At 39.6% G+C, this 20,292-nt stretch overlaps 1 protein-coding gene across 9 annotated transcripts in view; it reads left to right on the top strand.

Moving 5' to 3' along the window:
- The window catches only part of MPDZ (multiple PDZ domain crumbs cell polarity complex component), a 550,514-nt gene that overhangs the window by 331,330 nt on the left and 198,892 nt on the right, over positions 1-20,292 (top strand). For 8 of the 9 annotated variants that reach the window (XM_033918951.1, XM_033918958.1, XM_033918933.1 and 5 more), the window contains 4 exons: positions 625-821; positions 3,575-3,666; positions 3,780-3,870; positions 12,949-13,029. In XM_033918951.1, the coding sequence (XP_033774842.1) occupies positions 625-821; positions 3,575-3,666; positions 3,780-3,870; positions 12,949-13,029 (461 nt within the window). The remainder of the gene's footprint in view (positions 1-624; positions 822-3,574; positions 3,667-3,779; positions 3,871-12,948; positions 13,030-20,292) is intronic. The other variant, XM_033918923.1, reaches the window with a different exon arrangement.

The following is a 20,292-nucleotide window of genomic DNA, read 5'->3' as shown; positions in this document are numbered from 1 at the left end:
GGTTTTCTAATAAACAATTAATTTGAGACCAAATTGATTTCCAAAAGGCCATAATACAGGGACAAAAATGAATTAAATGATCCAGAGTCCCTACTTCCAGATTACAGTCCCAGCATCTATTAGACTTAGAGCTATCCAACTTTTGTAATCTAACTAAAGTTTCTAAAGATGTAATCTAGCTAAAAGTTTAAAGCAAAAACCAAAAACAACTGCAGACTATGTACAAGATGCGGGCACTGTTTATTTCAAACTCTAATCGTATATACAACCTTATTACCAACCGAGGGACCCGACACGGTCCGTGTTTCGGACAACAAACCTTCCTCAGGGGTCCGTGGTAGATAAGGTTTTGCAACAAACAGCATTAAAGGAAAAAACAAGTGCCCGAACGAGTGTAATGCTGGATTGTAAAAAGCATTGCAATCTCAATGGAGAAGCTTTTTATTTATAAGATACACTGATAAGATGTTCAAGTGGTCTAATTAATAGTGTTTATTATGAATTTTGTACACTTGATGAAAGTTTTAAAATGAATAAAGAATTAAAAAAAAAAAACAAATAAGTTTCATTTCCTTTTGAATTGTATTTCATTTTGCCTTTCTGTCCCTATTCATTTATGTTTAGAAAAGATTTTGCAGCGTTATGGAAATCTACCAGGGGAGCTACGCATGATAGAGTTGGAGAAAGGGAAGGCTGGTTTGGGCCTTAGTCTTGCTGGCAACAAAGACCGATCTAGGATGAGTGTTTTCATAGTAGGAATTGATCCAAATGGAGCAACTGGCAAAGATGGGAGGTTGCAGATTGCTGATGAATTACTAGAGGTTAGTTTCTGTGAGTAGAGACTTTAATTGATGCATATTGAAATTAAAATAGGAATATTACCAAGTGGTAAAAATAAATGTGATGCCTGGGTTGGTTATCACTAGGAAATTAACTTTTGAGAAATGTCCCTGACAGCACAATATTAGTACATATGTAATTTTTCCATCCATAATAGAAATAATATTGTTGAAGTTTGTTTTTTTTTCCAATTCTTTATTCATTTTTTCATCTTACATCAAGAACACAATATTACATCAATTGAATCATATACATCACTTGAAATTTTTTCTATATATTATCTTAAATACATAAATTAACTCCCTCCCCCACCCACCCTTTTCACAAATATTGTAATAAAAAATATCATATATGTATTATATTCATACATATTGATTGAACCTATAATATAACTATATACCACCCCCTTCCCTTAATTATAATTATACTTACAGTGTAAAAAGGCATCTAATCATTACAATAAGTTATCAATGGCCCCCAAATCTCGAAGAGAGCATGAACTCGCAGGCCTTGAGCATGCGCAGATGCTCAAGGCCTAGCAAAGAAGAGGAAGCAGATCTTCGGGCACCGGCACCAACGCACAGGACATACCGGTGCCGGTGGCCAGATGGAAGTAAGAAGCCTGTTCGGGTGGGTCTGGGGGATTTCTGATCACATCGGAGGGGTGCCGGATTGCGGGGGGGAGGGGGTGCAGGATCGTGGGGGCCGCCTCTCGGTTTCCGAAGCGCCGATTTTGCGAATGTTTTGCTCGCCTTGCAAAACACTCGCAAACCGGTGCACTCGTAAACCGAGGTACCACTGTACTTTCTTTTTGAAGTATCCTTGTAAATGTCTGGTCACTTTGGGAGTTAACTCATACATATTTATAGACCTGACTCATTTGGAGACTATCTTGTTGGATAAAGTTGAAATTGCTTCTAAATAATTTCTATACAGGTTATATGACGGTCATTTCATAAATAAAGCACACTATTATTTTTAATTATTTACATGTTTATTTTTTTTTCCAAGTATTTCTTTACAATCCTTCAATAGTCTCCCTGTTTTGCAATGACTGAGTCCCATCATCCGGGAAGCTTCATTATTCCATCCAAGACACCATTTTTGTTCAGTTGCCGAATGGCTCGGGTAACAGCAAAAGAAAGCTCGTCCAGAGATTCAAAACGATGTCCACGCATAGGTTGTTCCAACTTTGGAAAAAGGTCAAAGTCTGGTGGATTCATGTCTGGAGCATGAGGTAACACCTCCCAGCCGTATTCGTGTAGTTTTTCAGTGACAACATTCCCTATGTGCGGGCGAGCGTTGTAAAGAATGAGTGGCCCAGTCAAGATCAACTGAGGTCAGGTTTTGTGCATTTTTCTGCGCATTTTTTGCAAAAAAAATCACAATAATACACTGCTGTGACACTTCTTCTACATGGAACTTTGTGATGACGATGCCTTCATGATCATAAGCAAAAATCAGAATTTTTTTTATTTTTGATTGAACTTGTCGAAATTTTTTTGGTCGTGGGGAAGATGGAGCTCTCATTTGTTGGACTGTGATTTCAGCTCCAGCTCAAAGTTTCTGACCTATGTTTCATCAATAGCAACAATGCGATTCAAGAATGCCAGACCTTTAACGTTGAATCTTTGTTTCAGCACGGTTGCATTGTCAATGCATCTCTGCTGCTGTTCAGCAGACAAGAAGTGGAGAACCCATCACGCAGAGATTGTTCTCTTTTTAAAAAATCATTTGTCAATGGAATCCCTGTGATTTCAGAAAGTTCCTAGCATGTTGCACAATGATCTTGTTCAAGAGCATCAGCCACAAGTTTCACACATCATTCATCGGTTGTTGATTTTGGACTTCCTGGTCTTGCATCATCATCTGTGCTCACACAACCACTCCGAAAAAAGTTGGCCACCGAGAACTGTACTGTTAACTCACCACAAACTTCACATAATGCACTGTGGATTTCTGTCGGGTTTTTGCCATGTACAGTTTCAATATTAATGTACGACTTCTGATTTTCAACAGACACAGTACCCGAGACACCTGCAGCCTCCATTTCCCACTCTTGTCACAGCCACACTATGTATATTACAGAGCTTTTAAGCACACGTCCTACTGCTTCAAGCACTAAAGTGAAACAAGGTTTACTGCAATTACATTATCCACTCCCCAATTTTGCCAACCTGTGCATTATTTATGAAATGACTCGTAATTAAGGTAAATATACAAATGATTTTGCTTGCTCTTTACTTATTCTGGAAGTTGTGCTATTTGATTTATGTTCTTTCTCTTTTTTTTCTTCTTTGGTAGCTCCTCAAGATGTGGGCTTTTTTTCTTGTTAAGGAATATTTTTCCTTTTTTTTATCTTGATGTTATTTATATTTGTAACTATATTACAAATTGAAATAAAATAAAATGTTGCTATACAGTATATTACTGCCTAGGGTTGTTGAGCGCTAATTATCTGAGTGGCAGATAACTAGCTTTAAATGTTGACCCCCAAATTATGGTATGTCTTTCAGGTCCTAGTGTGGTTTCCATTGCTACCTAAGTCACTTTCTGCAAATCATTGTCATTTCTTGCACGAATTATTGCTTAAAAAGTTTAACTAGAAGTAGACTGAAAGTTTGTGATTGATGGAAACTGTAAGCCTCGTTTATTGACATTCTGCAACTATTCATATTTGTTTTGAGAAATTAGAAATGCCTTGTCTTCTCATAAGTCTTTTTCATTTATGTAGATCAATGGTCAAATTCTTTATGGACGAAGCCATCAAAATGCCTCCTCAATAATTAAATGTGCACCATCAAAAGTAACGATAATTTTTATCAGGTAAATTGGATCTGTTTAGTAAATATGTTTTAAGATCATATTACATGTTAAGCATGATTAAACAGCAGGGTTTTCTTACTTGCCTTTAATATGTATGTTTCACATGTTAACAGAAACAAAGATGCTGTGAATGAAATGGCTGTCTGCCCTGTGAAATCAATGGAACCATTATCTTCCACCCTAGTGGCTTTTCAAAACAAGGAGGTAAACATTAACATAAACTATAACCATTTATGGTTGTCAGTTTTTTTATTGGATACCCCTCCTCCCATTTTTTCTAGGTGGTTCCTTTCCTAAATCATACTATCCAGGAAATATTGAATTGCCTCCCATGGCATATGCAAATTAAATTTTTTGCTTTGTCATATCAGAAACCCTGAGATTTTGGGTTCGATCCCAGAACCACTCATCGAGACCCTGGGCAAGTCACTTAACCCTCCATTGCCTTAGGTAGCATAGTTAAATTGTGATCTTGCTGGGGAAAATACTTAGGGTACCTGGTTGTGCTTCAGTGTTAACCGCTTAGAATATAAGCGGTGAAAAATATAAATAATAAATATTTTTTTAATTAAGTATTCATAAATGATGAATAAGGGGATTAGCAAGCAGTTACAAAGTAGACTAAGCACTGTTAAAATATGTATCATTTTGGTATCTTCAAAACTGTTATAATACTTAATTCATAATCTTAAAACAGATTAGTAGAATCTGTGAAGAAAGCTTTGGTGATAAAGAGAGTAATTTAAGTCATCTTTCAGATCAGAGCACATTTTCCTTTCCTTCACACCAGACTATATCCCACAGGTATGGGTTTAGTTCCTTTACCAACAGAGAGATAGAGAATAACTAATGACATCATCCTCTCTCCAACAGATGGTAAGACAGTACCTGTACAGCTGTAGTTTCTGAACAAAAGAAAATAGAAATTAGTTTCTGGGAGAATGGTCCTTTTGAGATCTTCCTTCCCAGTTAAGCAGGTATGGCTTGCAGAATTGTCAAACACTGGTCATTCAACCTAGAGGAAGACAAGCTGAATGGTTCTGGTTACCTACTCCCAAACATTCTTTCCTGGTTGGTTTTCCCCTTTCAGTCAAAAAAAAAAAAAAAAAAGGCGGGGCAAAATATAAAGAATTGCTAACTTCAAAAGCAAAACTGGGAAAATAATTATAATCACAAGAAAAAAAACCAGAAATCTGAAAACCTCTCATTTATGCAATATATAGTTGGAAAAGTATATGCTCAGAGACCTGAAGACTGGTTGGGGGATCACCCCCAAATGTTAGGTCTCACCATCCAGCCGTTGCATGTTACTTTTATACTCTTATTTTTATTGCAAATATTATTCAATTCACATTGAAGAGAAGCAACGTAGTAGAGGCTCTGTTTCAAAGTTTGAGACCGATGTTTTCACAATTATTTTAAATTTCTCAGTTGGGTTCCTTGAAGCAGCCTGCGAAATATGGTCCATGGTGTCGGAATCCATGGAAATTTATGAGATTAGTGGTAGTTCTAAATCATGCTACATCTTTATGAATGGAAAATCTTTAGAAAATTGAATCAGATATAATAAAAGCCTTAGCGGACATGCGCAGTGGGAAATTCGTGCTTCTGTGATCCGTAATCCGTGGTGCCGCATGCGCAGTAGGAGCGGCTGTTTCCAACACTTTCAGCACGTCTCCACAGCAGCGTAGGAGAAGTGTGGTGGTTTCTTTCAGCTGAGCGGTTTCCGACACTTCCCCTATCGCTAGCATGTGGAGGTCTTAGTTGTGGTGGCTGACCGCTGGCACAAGACAGTAGGTAGGTAGCAATTGCGGGGGTCGGTAAGGGGGGGGGGCAGGCATCAGCTTTTGGCGCTGGAGGGAATGAGTTATGCAGGCAGGCTGGCTTTAGTGTAGCAGAGAGGGAGGGAGGTAGGCTGGCTAGCTTCGGGGGAGGGGGGTGGGATAAAGGCTGGAAGGCAGTGAGGGGGGGACTTAGGAAGGAGCACTGGGGGCACTAAGGACATGGGAAGGGGCACTAAGGATATAGGAAGGAGGCACTGGGGCACTAAGGACATGGGAAGGGGCACTAAGGACATAGGAAGGAGGCACTGGAGCAATAAGAACATAGGAAGGAGGGAGGGAATAGAAGGGACAATTGTTGGGCCTGAGTGCAGAAAGAAAGAAATACAGCGGCCAAGGAGAGAGAGACAGAAAGAAAGACAGACAGCAGAAAAGGAGAGAGAAAGACAGACAGACACATCTATTCTAGCACCCGTTAATGTAACTAGTAATAGTACATTACTAGTACTAGTACTATTAGTATTAGTAATGTACTACTAGTAATGTACTACTAGTAATGTACATTACTAGACTGGTAATAGTATTAATAAACTTTATTCTTGTATACCACCACGACACTTAGTTCTAGGCAGTTCACATCAGGAAAAACTGTACAGTCAGCGAATCAATTGCTTACATATATAATACACATGTCGTAAAATACAGCACTAGCAATCAGGTCACAAATTTATCAAACATACAAGTTTTCAACAGTTTTCTAAAGGAATGATAAAGACTGAGCTTGAGAAATAAGTGTACTCCACCAAGTATTCATTTTACTGGCCTGGAATGCAAATGTTTTTTTCTAAGAATCTCTTATAACAGCAAGATTTTGGTGTTGAAAAAGTGAACCAATAGGTTTTTCCTGTATTCTTTTTTTTCCCCGAACGGTTAGACAGGCTGGGGCTCTTTACCCTGGAGAAGCAGAGAGTGAGAGGGGACATGATAGAGACTTATAAAATCATGAAAGGCATAGAGAAGGTGGAGAGGGACAGATTCTTTAGACTAGCAGGGACAACTAAAACAAGAGGTCATTCAGAAAAACTGAGGGGAGACAGATTCATAACGAATGCAAGGAAGTTCTTCTTCACTCAGAGGGTGGTGGACACCTGGAACGCGCTTCCCGGAGAGGTGATAAGACAGAATACAATTCTGGGGTTCAAAAAGGGACTGGATGACTTCCTGGAAGCGAAGGGGATTACAGGGTACAGATAGAGGTTTACCTTACAGGACATTGAGCGAATAGGGTATGGATATTTTAGGTTAGGTAGGGAACACTTTCAGGTCATGGACCTGGGGGGCCACCGCGGGAGCGGACTGCCGGGCACGATGGACCCCTGGTCTGACCCAGCAGAGGCAATGCTTATGTTCTTATGTTCTTTATTATTTTCAATACTTACAATAAGTGTAACAGTAAAAATAACATTTTATACTCAAATGTCACACTTAATATTCTTATAATATCCACTTCAGAATTAATCTCCCCTCCCCCTAAACAATCACAATGCCCATACATAAAATATCTATAATCATCCATATCAGTTATTCAAAATTCATTAACCTATCATCCCCCCTCCCGGATGTGCATATTTAAAGGGGAAAACACTATTTAAACATTACAATATTTTGTTAATGGCTCCCAAATCTCCTGAAACCTCTTAAAATTCCCTTTCTGAATGGCCAATGTCCTTTCCATTTTATACAAATGACAGTGAATTCCACCAAAAACTATAATTAAGCCTCATCCAATTCTTCCAATTGCTTGTAATTTGTTGTATGGCAACTCCTGTCATTATTAATTAAAGCCTGTTGTTCTTAGATGATATTTGGCATTTAGCCCTCATTGACACAAAATAATACAGTATCATAAGACAATGCCACTGGATTTTCCAACAAACAATTAATTTGGTCCCATATTGATTTCCAAAATGCCAAAATAAAAGGACAGTAGAACAATAAGTGATCTAAAGTCACTGCCTTGAGATGACAATGCCAACATCTATTTGACTTAGAGCTATCCAACTTTTGTAAACCTACCGGGTAGAGAATGACATGGGGAAAAAATCTGTCCCCGTCACTGCACCGTCCCCGGCCCACCATCCTCTGCACTGCCCCGTCACCGCCGTTCCCTTCACCGCCCCGTCATCGTCACTGCCATCCCATTCACCGCCCCGTCACCGTCCCCGTCTAGCACCCATCTTCTTCCCTCTGCTCCCCCATAGTCTGGCATCTGTCTTCTTCCCTTCCAGCGTCTTCTCCCCACTCTGCCTTCCACATTTCCTTTCAGGGTCTGTTCCTCTCTACCCTCTTTCAATGTCTGTTCTATTCCTTTCCACCACCACCTTCCCTCCCTCCTTTACCATCTGTTCCTTTCTACCACCCTTCTTTCATATCTTCTATCAGTCCCCCCACCATCACTAGCAGTCTCTCTTCTCCCTTACCATGAGCAAATAGAACTTGAAAATTGTATTGCTGAGGCATTATTTCTAGTACGCCTTTTTTCCAAGATGGATAATGACATCAATTTTATAATTCTTACTGTCTGCTCTGATTTCATTCACAATTTGGTTTGTGTTTTGTACCTGAGGATTCCATGAGGCATTTAACCTTTTCCTGTCTCTTCTGTGATTTCAAGTTGATTCCTTCAATAATGGAGTCTCAAGGCAGTAGCAGTTTTCTATTTTGGGCTCTTTTGACATTGTTTAAGGGATTTCTTGTACATTTGGTGCTGGTCTTCTTTGATGAGGTCACTTCAGAATCTATTTCCAAGGAAGAGAAACTTTTTCCCTTTCACCCCTTCCTTCCTTGTGTGAGCCGGAACACGCATTTCCCGCAAGCAAGTGATTTTATATCATTTTCATTCTATTCATTCATAGAAATTAAAGTCTAGATAATGCCAGTCACATAACAAAACATGATTTTACAAAAATAATTCCCTGCACAGTCAAGCCTGCAAGGATTACTAGATGTCTTTCAGCAGCTCCCCTCCCTCCCTCCCCCTTACCTTTGTGGCCAAGTCAAAATGATCTACCAACAATAAAATTTTAAAAACACAAAGCACGCTGTACGCAGAGAAAATGTTAATTATCATTTATATTCCGCGGGTTTTCAAAGAGGTCAAGGCAGATGACTTTATGCAATGTCACCTCAGTAACAACTATACAAAAATAGACAAATATTCCCCCTCCTTTTTTACTAAACTGCGATAGCGGTTTTTAGCGCAGGGAGCTGCGCTGAATGCCCCACGCTGCTCTCAACGCTCATAGGCTCCCTGCGCTAAAAACCGCTATTGCGTTTTAGTAAAAGGGGGCCATAGTGCAAAATATAGACAGCAGATATAAATTCTCAAAACGGACACATTTTGATCACTAAGTTGAAAATAAAATCATTTTTCCTACCTTTTTGTCTGGTGATTTCATGAGTCTCTGGTCCTTCTTCTGATCCTTCTTCTTTCTTCTCCTGCCCCCCCCCCCTCTTTCTTTCTCTCTCCACCTGGCTCCCCTCTTTATTTCTGCCTTTCTTTCTCTCTCCCTCTGGCCCCCCTCTTTATTTCTGCCTTTCTTTCTCTCTTCCCCTGGACTCCCTCTTTATTTCTCTCTCCCCCTGGCCCTCCTCTTTCTTTCTGCCTTTCTTTCTCTCCCTCTTGACCCCCTCTTTATTTCTGCCTTTCTTTCTCTCTCCCTCTGGCCCCCCTCTTTATTTCTGCCTTTCTTTCTCTCTTCCCCTGGACTCCCTCTTTATTTCTCTCTCCCCCTGGCCCTCCTCTTTCTTTCTGCCTTTCTTTCTCTCCCTCTTGACCCCCTCTTTATTTCTGCCTTTCTCTCTCCCTCTGGCCCCCCTCTTTATTTCTGCCTTTCTTTCTCTCTTCCCCTGGACTCCCTCTTTATTTCTCTCTCCCCCTGGCCCTCCTCTTTCTTTCTACCTTTCTTTCTCTCCCTCTTGACCCCCTCTTTATTTCTGCCTTTCTTTCTCTCTCCCTCTGGCCCCCCTCTTTATTTCTGCCTTTCTTTCTCTCTTCCCCTGGACTCCCTCTTTATTTCTCTCTCCCCCTGGCCCCCCTCTTTCTTTCTGCCTTTCTTTCTCTCCCTCTTGACCCCCTCTTTCTTTCTGCCTTTCTTTCTCTCCCTCTTGATCTGAATAAGGCTCGGAAGAATACAAAGCTTTATAAAAATTTAAGAATTGCTTTAAAATTGGTCCAATTTGAGAATGAATATCACCTTTTTCATCTTTTATTGCAATAATTTTTGTTCTTTTCTTTGCTTTAAGATAATTTGCCAATAATCTTCCCGCCTTATTTGAGCTACCATAATACATTGTCTGTTGAGAACATAAATCTTTCCTTATAAATTGTGAAGAAATCTCATATTTACATTTTACTTTTAAAAGAGCCTGTAGAGTAGGTTGTTCCCATTTTTCAATCAATTTTGAATCCAAAACCTTAATTTCCTGTTCCAAATTAGAAAATTGCATTTTGAGCTGCTTCCTAACATATGCTGAATATGAAATAATTTTACCTCTCATGGTAGCCTTAAAAGCATCCCATAGGGTCACCACTGAGACTTCTTTTGAATCATTAATTTGAAAAAATTCACTAATTTTTAACTGAAATTCTTCAAGAAAATTTTAATCCTCTAACAATATAATATCTAATCTCCATAACGATCTGTCATTATACTGCTCAGCAAGTTTAAATTCAATCCACACCCCTCCATGATCAGACAAAATAATTGGATCTATGGAGGCTTGTGTTACCTGCTGATTTAAATGATTTGAAATGAAAATATAATCTATTCTTGAAAAGGATTTGTGAACCTGAGAGCAAAAGGAAAATTCCCGCTCCTTAAAATGAAGTATCCGCCATATATCTTTCAAATCACAAGATTATACAAAATTATCTAATCCTAATGATTTCAGAATTTTACTAGGTTTTTTATCCATCACTGGATCCATTACAGCGTTAAAATACCCAGCCACCACTAAATTAGAAGCGGCCAGTGGTATTAACTGTTGCAGTTTTAAAGAATTCAGTTTGTTTCGAATTTGGGGCATATACATTAAATAGCGCCAACTTAGTATTTCTCAGGCACATTTCCACATGTACCCATCTTCCTAAAGGATCTGAATCCACCATTTTAAAAATAGCTGAACATTTTTTATTCACTAGTATGTATTCTTGTTAATCTTATAAAATTCAAAATGTGTGGCCGCCAATCGGTTTGCATTGTGCAGAAGGTCCTTTTTGCGCTTGCCCATTGTCAACAACACCGGATTCCTGCCTTATTTGTTAGTTTGGATGCTTCTAAAGCATTCGATAGTGTGCACTGGTCCTTTTTGTTTCGTTCGTTGGAGTATGTTGGGCTCCAAGGGGGTTTTTTTCGGGCGATTCGTTCCTTGTATTCTAATCCGAGGGCGTCTTTGTTAGTCAATGGTACTCGTACTGATTCTTTCCCTATTCTTTGGGGTACCAGACAGGGATTCCCTCTTTCTCCTTTACTTTTTCTTCTTTCTTTGGAACCTTTGCTTTGCACTTTACGCCTTTTTGAGGATGTCCGCGGTCTCAGTGTAGCGGGAGTTGACCTGAGACTTTGGCCTTCGCGGATGATCTTTTTCTTATTCTTACTCGACCTGAGGTTTCTTTACCTGCTGCGTTGGATCTCCTCTCCAAGTATGGGTTTTACTCTGGCTTATCGCTTAATCTGGATAAATCGGTCGCCCTTCCCTCTTGCCTTGCAGTTCGCACGAGGTGGAGGGGTCTCTTTCCCCTCCGGTGGACGGAGTCTGATCTGAAATATTTGGGAGTCCTCATACCTCGTGACCTTTCCTGTCTTTATTCTCTGAATGTTGAGCCATTGTTCCACACTCTTGCTACTCGATTGCAGTTATGGCAGAGTCTCCCGTTATCTCTTCTGGGTAAAGTGAGTCTCTACAATATGCTTCTTGTACCGAGTTGGTTGTATGTTTTTCAGGTTCTCCCGCTTTACTTGACTTCTGCGGATGAGAAGAGACTGGAACGTTTGGTTCAGAGGTTTCTTTGGGCAGGTAAGCGAGCTCGTTTGTCTTATCGACTGGCGGCGTCCCCGAGGTACAAGGGTGGTTTAGGCTTGTTGAATCTTCATCATTTGACTGTTGGTTGTGGCATGCGTCACATTAATGATTTCTTTCGGGGTACTGCTCATTTTACTAATACTTCTTTGGAGCTTTCTTGCTTCGCAAAGTCTCATTTTAGTGCTTATCTTCACTCTGTCCCTTTAGCTCAACCTATACCCCTTCCTATTACAGTTTTGCACTCCCCTTTGCGGAAGGCTTGGCGATGGGTCTGCAAATTCCATTCTCTTAGTTCCTCTTTGCCTTTACGCTTTAATGGGAATTTTCCGCCGGGGGTGGATGGGGCTAGTTTTGTTCGTTAGGAAGCAGGTTGTTGATGAATTATGGAGTTCCGGTACAACATTTATTATACACCTGATAATTTTTCATGATTAAAAGCACAAACAGGTGCTAATGCAATTGCCTTAGAGATTTTTATCATTATTCTGTGATTAAATCTTTCTGGGTATGATACAAATTCTATAATGGTTTTCAATGGAAAATGATCCTGGTTGATACAGGTACTTTCTTAAAGAGAAACAGATCATGTGTTGAGAATGAAGCAACAGGTAATGGATCACCCTTTTGGTTGCTGAAAGAATAATATTACTAAAACTAGTTTGAACAGTTACCAATCTTTTAATAAATTGGTATATATTATGTTACCAAATTATAGAGAAGACTAAGGCCCTCTTTTACTAAGGTGCGCTAACAGATTAGCGCGTGCTAAACGCTAACGTGTGAATGTTAGTCTATGGACGCGTTAGCATTTAGCGTGCGCTAATTTGATTAGCGTGCTCTAATCGGTTAGCACACTTTAGTAAAAGAGGGGGTAAAACTTTAATAGGAGCAGTGCTTGTCAATATTATATCATGATAACCCCATGATTATGACAAAATAAAATTGAGTGACCCATGAAAGTGCAGAATAATATACTTATGGAGAGCTCACCCACGGTGCGATCCCAAAAAAGGGTTTGGGAAGCTATGGATTAGAGATACCAGTCTAAATACTGGCACCCGAGTCCACTTAAGGCAACTGCATGCAAAATACGCCCATGATCTGCCTCAACCATGTTTACTTTCTGGTAGGTGCATTGGGCTAGGCGCCTACTGAGTTAGGTGCCTACTATCCAATTAATTTTAAATTAAGGCAATTATAAAGTGCTAATTACTTATAATTGGCACCAATTAAGCTTTTTAAATAAGTTAGGTGCCTATAAGCTAGGCACGCCAATCTAGGTGTTTTATTTTAGGCATCTGTTATAGATTCAGGGCCTATGTGTATGGATATGAGACCATTCTGTGTGCGCACAATACTACAAATCAAGCACAGTTTTTCCATGACCTGTGCTGAGCAAATATTTCTTGCCCTTCAGATCGAACAGAGTGCTGCAAATTATGAAACTTTGACAAACTTCAGTTCATTCAAAAATGTCCAGTATGTGGAGCTGCCAAAGGTAAATGTGTGTTATCTATTCATACCAAAGTTATTACAGTCAAATCTGTTAACTCCTAGATAATTAATCTTTTATGCATATTTTTTTATTTCATAATGTTGCTCTACTTTTTGTTCTGATTAAGGGCAACCACATTGTCTCTATCACTTTAGAAATCAAAACATAAGTACTAGCTCATACTCCTAGAATATTAGTGTGATTCTTTCTTACATTGATTTCTTGCTCTGTTGTTCATATTTCAAGGCCTGCCTTTTTTCTGATAAGATACTCTATTACTTTAGTTTTAAGTGGGGGTTTTTTGCATCTGTAGATTAAAAAAAAATGATGCACATATTAGCAGCATATTTTCTAAAATACATTACTTATACATGCAAGCCAATTTCCATGTCTAAATACACTTTTATACGTGGAAACTTCATGTAACTCTTTTTAAGAGGGTTTTTTTGTTTGTTTTGAAATAACAGGGCACCTGGGCTTACAAGGCACATATTTTGTTACTGTTTTAAAAAACACCACATAAACATCAGTATACTTTTTACAAAAGAAAACTGCTTCACAAAGTTATACCTGCTAATGAAGCAGGAGTAAATTTGTATGTGTGCCATTTGTGTATTTTATAAAATACACTATACAAAAATTGTGGAATCAATTAGTCACTAATTAAATTACTCATGCAGTTTGTTTATTATTACTTATATACCACCCTTCACAATAACAGCAAAGCGGTTTACAATTTTAAACTCAAAGAAAAGGAACTCCAGTAACAAAAGTAAAGATCAAAACAAACCCCACAAAACAAAATTAAACAAATAATAAGATTAAAAAATTAAAATATAAAAACCTACAAAGCTGCAATCTGGAAACCCTAAGTTCCTATCCAAAAGATCTTATTACAGTAAGAAATGATAGTCTTCTGAGGGTATGCTAAACAAAAAAAGAAAAATTTTCAAATGGCCTCTAAATTTAGTGTAAGAAAGTTCAGTACGCAGATCTAAAGAAAGAGAGTTTCATAAATAAGGTACAGAAGCAAAAAAGGCAGAATTCCATGTTGAAGTTAGCCTTGCTAAGTGTAATGATGGCAGGGGAAAGCTGGAAGAATGTAGGATTCCAATTGGTTTATATGGTACCAGAATCTTTGATAAATAATCAGGTATATCTAAATATAAAGCTTTAAATGTCAAGGTTAATGTTTTGTGCATCAGTCAGAATTTTATAGGCAACCAATGGTGCTCCTTCAAAAATGCAGTCACATGGTCATATCTGCAAACATTATTTAGAACTCTAATGGCTGTATTTTGTACTATTTGTAATTTTTGAGAGCAACATTCAGAAGACCAGAATAAATTGTATTGCAATAGTCTAGTTTAGAAATTACTAAAGCACAACTTGATTTATCAACATAAGGACGAATGGCTTGGATCTAACAAGGTGACGAAAAACAAGATCTAGTCAAAAAAGATAATTGTTTACTGAATGATAAAGGTACATCGAGTTGCACACCCAGGTACTTCATGGTGTCAGATAATGTGATGAGCATACCAAAAGAGAAAGGTTGCAGTACCCACACTGTGTGTTAGCTTGGAAGGAGAACTTCTTGTCTTTGATTAACAAATTTTTGTTATTTTATACAATGGTGTTCCACATGACTCTTTAAATGTGAATACATCAGACATCCTGGACCCCTGAGGAAGGAGAGTTTTCTCCGAAACATGACCATGTTCGGTCAACACTCCATATATGAGAGCCATTTTTATAGATTACAATTTTGTATAGACTTTTAAGAAAGATTCCTGCACCTTGTACATTCCACCCTGCAGTCCTATCTTTCAAATTTCATTTCTCTCCAAGCTTACTGAGAAAATTGTGGCCTTACAACTTTCTTCATTTCTTGATAAAACAAAGTTGTCTGTATCCTTGTCAAGCAGGTTTCCAGGAACATTTCTCCACAGAGCTCACTATGATAGCCATCACTAACTTTATTTATTGTAGGAGAGAGAGGCTCTTTGAGGAACTAGTGTCTTGTTTGAGAATCTTGAAAAGATGAGAATGATTGCGGAGCAGATTAGAATAATATTTCTTTCTTGCAAGAGAGACTGATTTTCTAATGGGAAGCAGAGTACTTAAATAGCACCAGATGGGATGAAAGGCAGTCTTTCACCACAGGCACTCGGAGAGAGCGAGACCAGAAGGGTTTGAGCATGCGCAAATGCTCAAAGCCCAGTCCAGCCCGGCACAGGAAGAAGGAGGATCTCTCTCGCACCGCCCAGCCCAGCCCAGCGAGGGAGGATCTTCGCCTGTGCATTGGTGCTGGTGCCGGTGCTGGTGCCCAATCGGGTAAGAGTTGTCTTTGCAGTGCTGGGGGGGATGTAGGATCACGGGGGAGGAGGGGTGACACGAGCGGGGGGGGAGGATGCCAGTTCGGAGTAGGCGGGAGGAGGTTTTAGCATGCACGGTATACGCGTGTGCGCGCTATATTAAAATTTTATTACTTTTTTTTTTTTTTTTTATTATTAGGATTTTATATACCGCCTATCAAGGTTATCTAAGCGGTTTTACAATCAGGTACTCAAGCATTTTTCCCTCTCTGTCCCGGTGGGCTCACAATCTAGCTAATGTACCTGGGGCTATGGAGGACTGAGTGACTTGCCCAGGGTCACAAGGAGCAGCGCGGGGTTTGAACCACAACCCCAGGGTGCTGAGGCTGTAGATCCAACCACTGCGCCGCACACTCCTCCATAAATTTCTGCTCCCCGCACGCTATACCCGTGTAATGTAATGTAATGTAATTTATTTCTTATATACCGCTACATCCGTTAGGTTCTAAGCGGTTTGAAGAAAATATACATTAAGATTATAAATGAGAAGCAAGAAGGTACTTAAAAAATTCCCTTACTGTCCCGAAGGCTCACAATCTAACTAAAGTACCTGGAAATTAATAAAGAAGAGAAAATAAAGATGGTTGAAAAAAGAAAAATTCTATGTGAATTTATAGGATGGAAATTAAACTGACAGTGAAGAACTGTATGAAAAATACATATGGAATTCAGTTAGAGAGGGTAGGTTACAATCTATTTATGGTATTTGTTTAATTGGAAGGTGTTAAGGTGGGTAATTTGGGGGAAGGTTATCTGAAGGTAGGTGAATCTTCTGGAGATAAAAGAGGAGGGGTTAAGATATTTGGATGAATTTTTTGAAGAGCAGTGTTTTGATTTCTTTTCTGAATGTTTTGAAGTTGTCTGATATTGTCATAAGATTGGAGATGGAATGGTTGATTTTTGCTGCTTGTGTTGCTAGAAGGTTGTCAAACATTTTCTTGCGTTGTGTGCCTTTGAGTGGGGGGAAGGCGAAAGGGTTCGAGGTTCTTCTGTGTCTTGAGGTGGAGATTTCGTTTAAGCGGTTATTTAGATAGGAGGGGGAAGAGCCGTGTAATGCTTTGAATATCAGGCAGTAGAATTTGAATTGGATTTGTGCTTGTATGGGTAGCCAGTGAGAGTCTAAGAAGGCAGTTGTTATGTGATCATATTTTTTGAGTGAGTAGATCAATCTGAGGGCGGTGTTTTGTATGGTCTGGAGTTGTTTTATCATAGTGGCTGGACAAGGAAGATATAGGGAGTTGCAATAATCCAGCAGACCTAAGACTAGGGATTGGACGATTAGTCTAAATTGTGCTTGGTCAAAGAATTTTCTGATTTTACGGAGATTTCTCATGGTTAGAAAAGCTTTCTGGGTTATTTTGTTGATCTGGGGCTGCATTGTGCAACATCTGTCTATCGTAACTCCTAGGAGTTTTAGTTCGGGTTGTATTGGGTATTTGGTATTTTTGATTTTCAGTTCAGTGATGGTAGGAGTTTGGACTTTTTCGAGCAAAAGGAATTTTGTTTTTTCAGAATTTAGTTTTAGTTTGTGATCCATCATCCATTTTTCTACTGTGTCTAAGGTTGTTTCTAGCTTTGTTGTGGTGGTGGTCTCTGATGGGTCGAATGGGAGGATTATGGTGATGTCATCAGCATAGCTGAAAGATATGACATCTAGGGTATCTAAAGTGGCTCCTAGGGAGGAGATAAAGAGGTTGAAGAGTGTAGGTGAGAGAGGTGATCCTTGTGGAACTCCGCAGGGATTTGTCCATGGTTCTGATTTGATATCATTGTATTTTACCCTGTAGGTTCTAGATTTGAGGAATCCCTGAAACCATTTGTAGACCTTGCCTGAGATTCCTATGGCGTCGAGAATTTGTAGTAATAAGGTGTGGTCAACTAGGTCAAATGCTGCGGAGAGGTCTAATTGTATTAATATCATTTTTTTTCCTTTACTGATGTGTTGTCGGGCTGTATCTAGTAATGTGACAAGTAGTGTTTCTGTACTATGGTTAGTTCGGAATCCTGATTGTGAGGGGTGGAGTAGGTTATGTTTTTCCAGATATTCGGTGAGGTATTGTGCCAGTAGGCCTTCTATTATTTTAACGTACAATGGTATTGAAGCGATAGGTCTGTAGTTGGAGGGGCTATCTATTGGGCCTTTGTGATCCTTTATGATTGGAGTGATTAAGATCTCTCCTAGGTCCTGTGGGAATTGGCCTTCTGTCAATGTGGTTTGAATCCATAGCATGAAGTTGGTTTTGAATGTGGTGGAGGCGTTTGATAATATGTAGGTGGGGCAATTATTTAGGTCACTGGAAGCATGGCTGTATTTATTGTAAAGTCGGTTCATATCCGACCAAACTAGAATTGGGAAATCGGACCAGCTTCTGTCTGCTACGATGGCTTCGCTAGTTGATGGGTTTGTTGTTATCTTTTTTAGATGGGTGTGTGTGTTGATGAATGTAGATCTGATATTGGTGATCTTGTTTTTGAAATGGTCTGCTAGGTGGATGGCTGTTGGTGGGTGGATACCTTGGGTGGAGAGGTAAGGTTTGGTATCTGTGAGGTTCTTTAATAGATTAAATAGCTTTACAATATGCAGATAGTCAGAGGAAATACAGAGTACATCAACTTTAAGAATGTGAAGATATAAAATGTACAGAACGCTAAGACATTTCCGAGAGGACCTGTTAGGAAAAGGTCGCGAATTACAAAAAATACATGGAAAATTACAATATACAGTTTAAGAATTTTTCAAGGGGGACATATTAGAAGACATGTCCCGAATTGCAAAATACGGTTTGATTAGGATTTCAGAGGGGGTATATTGGGAATGAGAAAAGAAAGAAGTGTTCGATGAAAATTCTGTTTAGGTGATATATTTGTCGAATAAGGCAGTTTTTATGAGTTTTCTAAAAGCGTTGTAGGTCAGTCTAGCTTTATTAATGTAATTGTCTAGCCAGTGTTGTTGTTTGTTTGCTTGGTATGCGAAAGTTCTATCCAGAAAGGTTTTGTATTTACAATTGGTAATACTTGGGTATGCAAAAAGATAGCGGTTTCTGGTTTGTCTTATAGGGCTGTAGAATATGAAGTGAGATAGCAAGTACGTTGGAGTTAGTCCCCAAACTAGTTTGAAACATATGCAGGAGAACTAGAAAATTATTCATGGCCAGTGCTTTTTATGACATCGTCAGAGTCCTGAATAAGGTTTTGGTTTACTCCATTTCTGCCCACCGAATGCTCTGGATCAGATAGTGAGTGGGCGACTCAGCGTCCACAGCAGATTGCCCTTCAAGAGGCAGATGTTTTTTGGCAAAGGTTTAGATGACCTTTGGGCCAGTGTGGCTGATCTCCATCCCAAATCCCTCCCGGACAGCAGGGGCTGCCGTTCTACCAGGGGCAGCAGAGGCCGTTTTCGTGTCTCTTGGAGATCCCACCAATTTTCCTCCAGTTACTCTTCTCAGATACCCTTTCAGGGGTCCAGACAAGGTTTGGCAGTTACAGGTGCCAGCAATCTTCATGTTCCCATGGCGACTCAGCGTCTAAAAAGCCACAATGACGCCAGGGCAACGGCCACCTCTCCTTACATTGTAGGGTGACTGTCGGCTTTCTGAAGGGAATGGGAACAAATTTTGTTCAACTATTGGGTTCTGGACATTATCCAGGAGGTTACAACAAACAGTCCAAGAGTTCATAGAGTAATAAACCCACAATTTAATGAGTTTATATTGGAGGTTCGCAAAGGGTATCAGACCACCCTACCAGCTGATACAGCTTGAAGGGAAACCATTCCTCATATACCCGCGATTCCTCCTCCTCCATATTGCTACTATTTCTAACTTTTTCTTTATTTTATTTTACTTTTTATGTCATTATTTTTTTATTTTTCTACAACACTCATAACTGCTAGAGCTATTTAATGAGTACTTAGCTTTCAGCCTTGTTACCGATCCCCTGAACGCCAACGCGTTTCGAGTTCTTTATCAAGGCGACATGGGGAAAGCTGAAACCCAAAAAGATACAAAAATCATTAGCGTATTGCTAAAAGATTATAACTACTAAAAACCTTACTCACATATCAAAATCATAGCTTACCTATTAGCGTTAATCTACTCAGTATACCGCAAGACAGCTTATCAGAGACAAGCCGCCGCGTCTACACTCTGGACTTAACTTTACCAATTTAATGGTAGTTGTAACAACCCACCTATACAGAATGGGCGTCCAGGTGCATCCTTACCTAGACGATTGGTTGATCAGAGACCCCTCCCAAAAGGAAGGCGAGCATGTGATGCAGCAGATGTGAATCTCCTCTAGAGCCTTGGTTGGATAGTCAACTTTCAAAAAAAGTCACCTTCAGCTTGGAATATCTGGGAGTTTGCTTCAACATGGTACAGGGTCTTTCCCCACCCCCACCCCATTATCCAGGAGGGACACATGGTCAAGTTTTATTGGCCTCCTTCAGATCTGTTCCTGATTCCTCAGCCCAGCCGATTGGCTAGAAAAGGGGCCAGAGTCCGAGCAACAGTGCAATGACTCTTGGACATTCATGCCATAGGACCTATTTCCTGAAGACAAATCTGTCTCAGGCAGCTACATCTTATACTTCATAGTGCCCAAGAAAGGCACAGAAGATTGGAGGCCCATGCTGGACTTGAAGTCAGTAAACGAGGCCCTAAAGGTCTCCCACTTTCTCATGGAAATGGTCCACTTCATCATAGCAGCTGTAGCTCCGGGAAAATTTCTAGCCTCTCTGGATTTAATGGAGGCATAACTTCACATCCCCATCTTTCCAGATCACAGGAAGTATCTACGATTCCACGTTCTTCAGTGACATTTCCAATTTGTGGTGCTATTTTTGTGGGTTGGCCATGGCTCCACATAACTTTACCAATTTAATGGTAGT

The sequence above is a fragment of the Geotrypetes seraphini genome, chromosome 1 (genome assembly GCF_902459505.1).
Source record: "Geotrypetes seraphini chromosome 1, aGeoSer1.1, whole genome shotgun sequence".
NCBI classification, from domain to species: Eukaryota; Metazoa; Chordata; class Amphibia; order Gymnophiona; family Dermophiidae; genus Geotrypetes; species Geotrypetes seraphini.
This window is presented reverse-complemented; position numbering and strand designations above follow the sequence as displayed.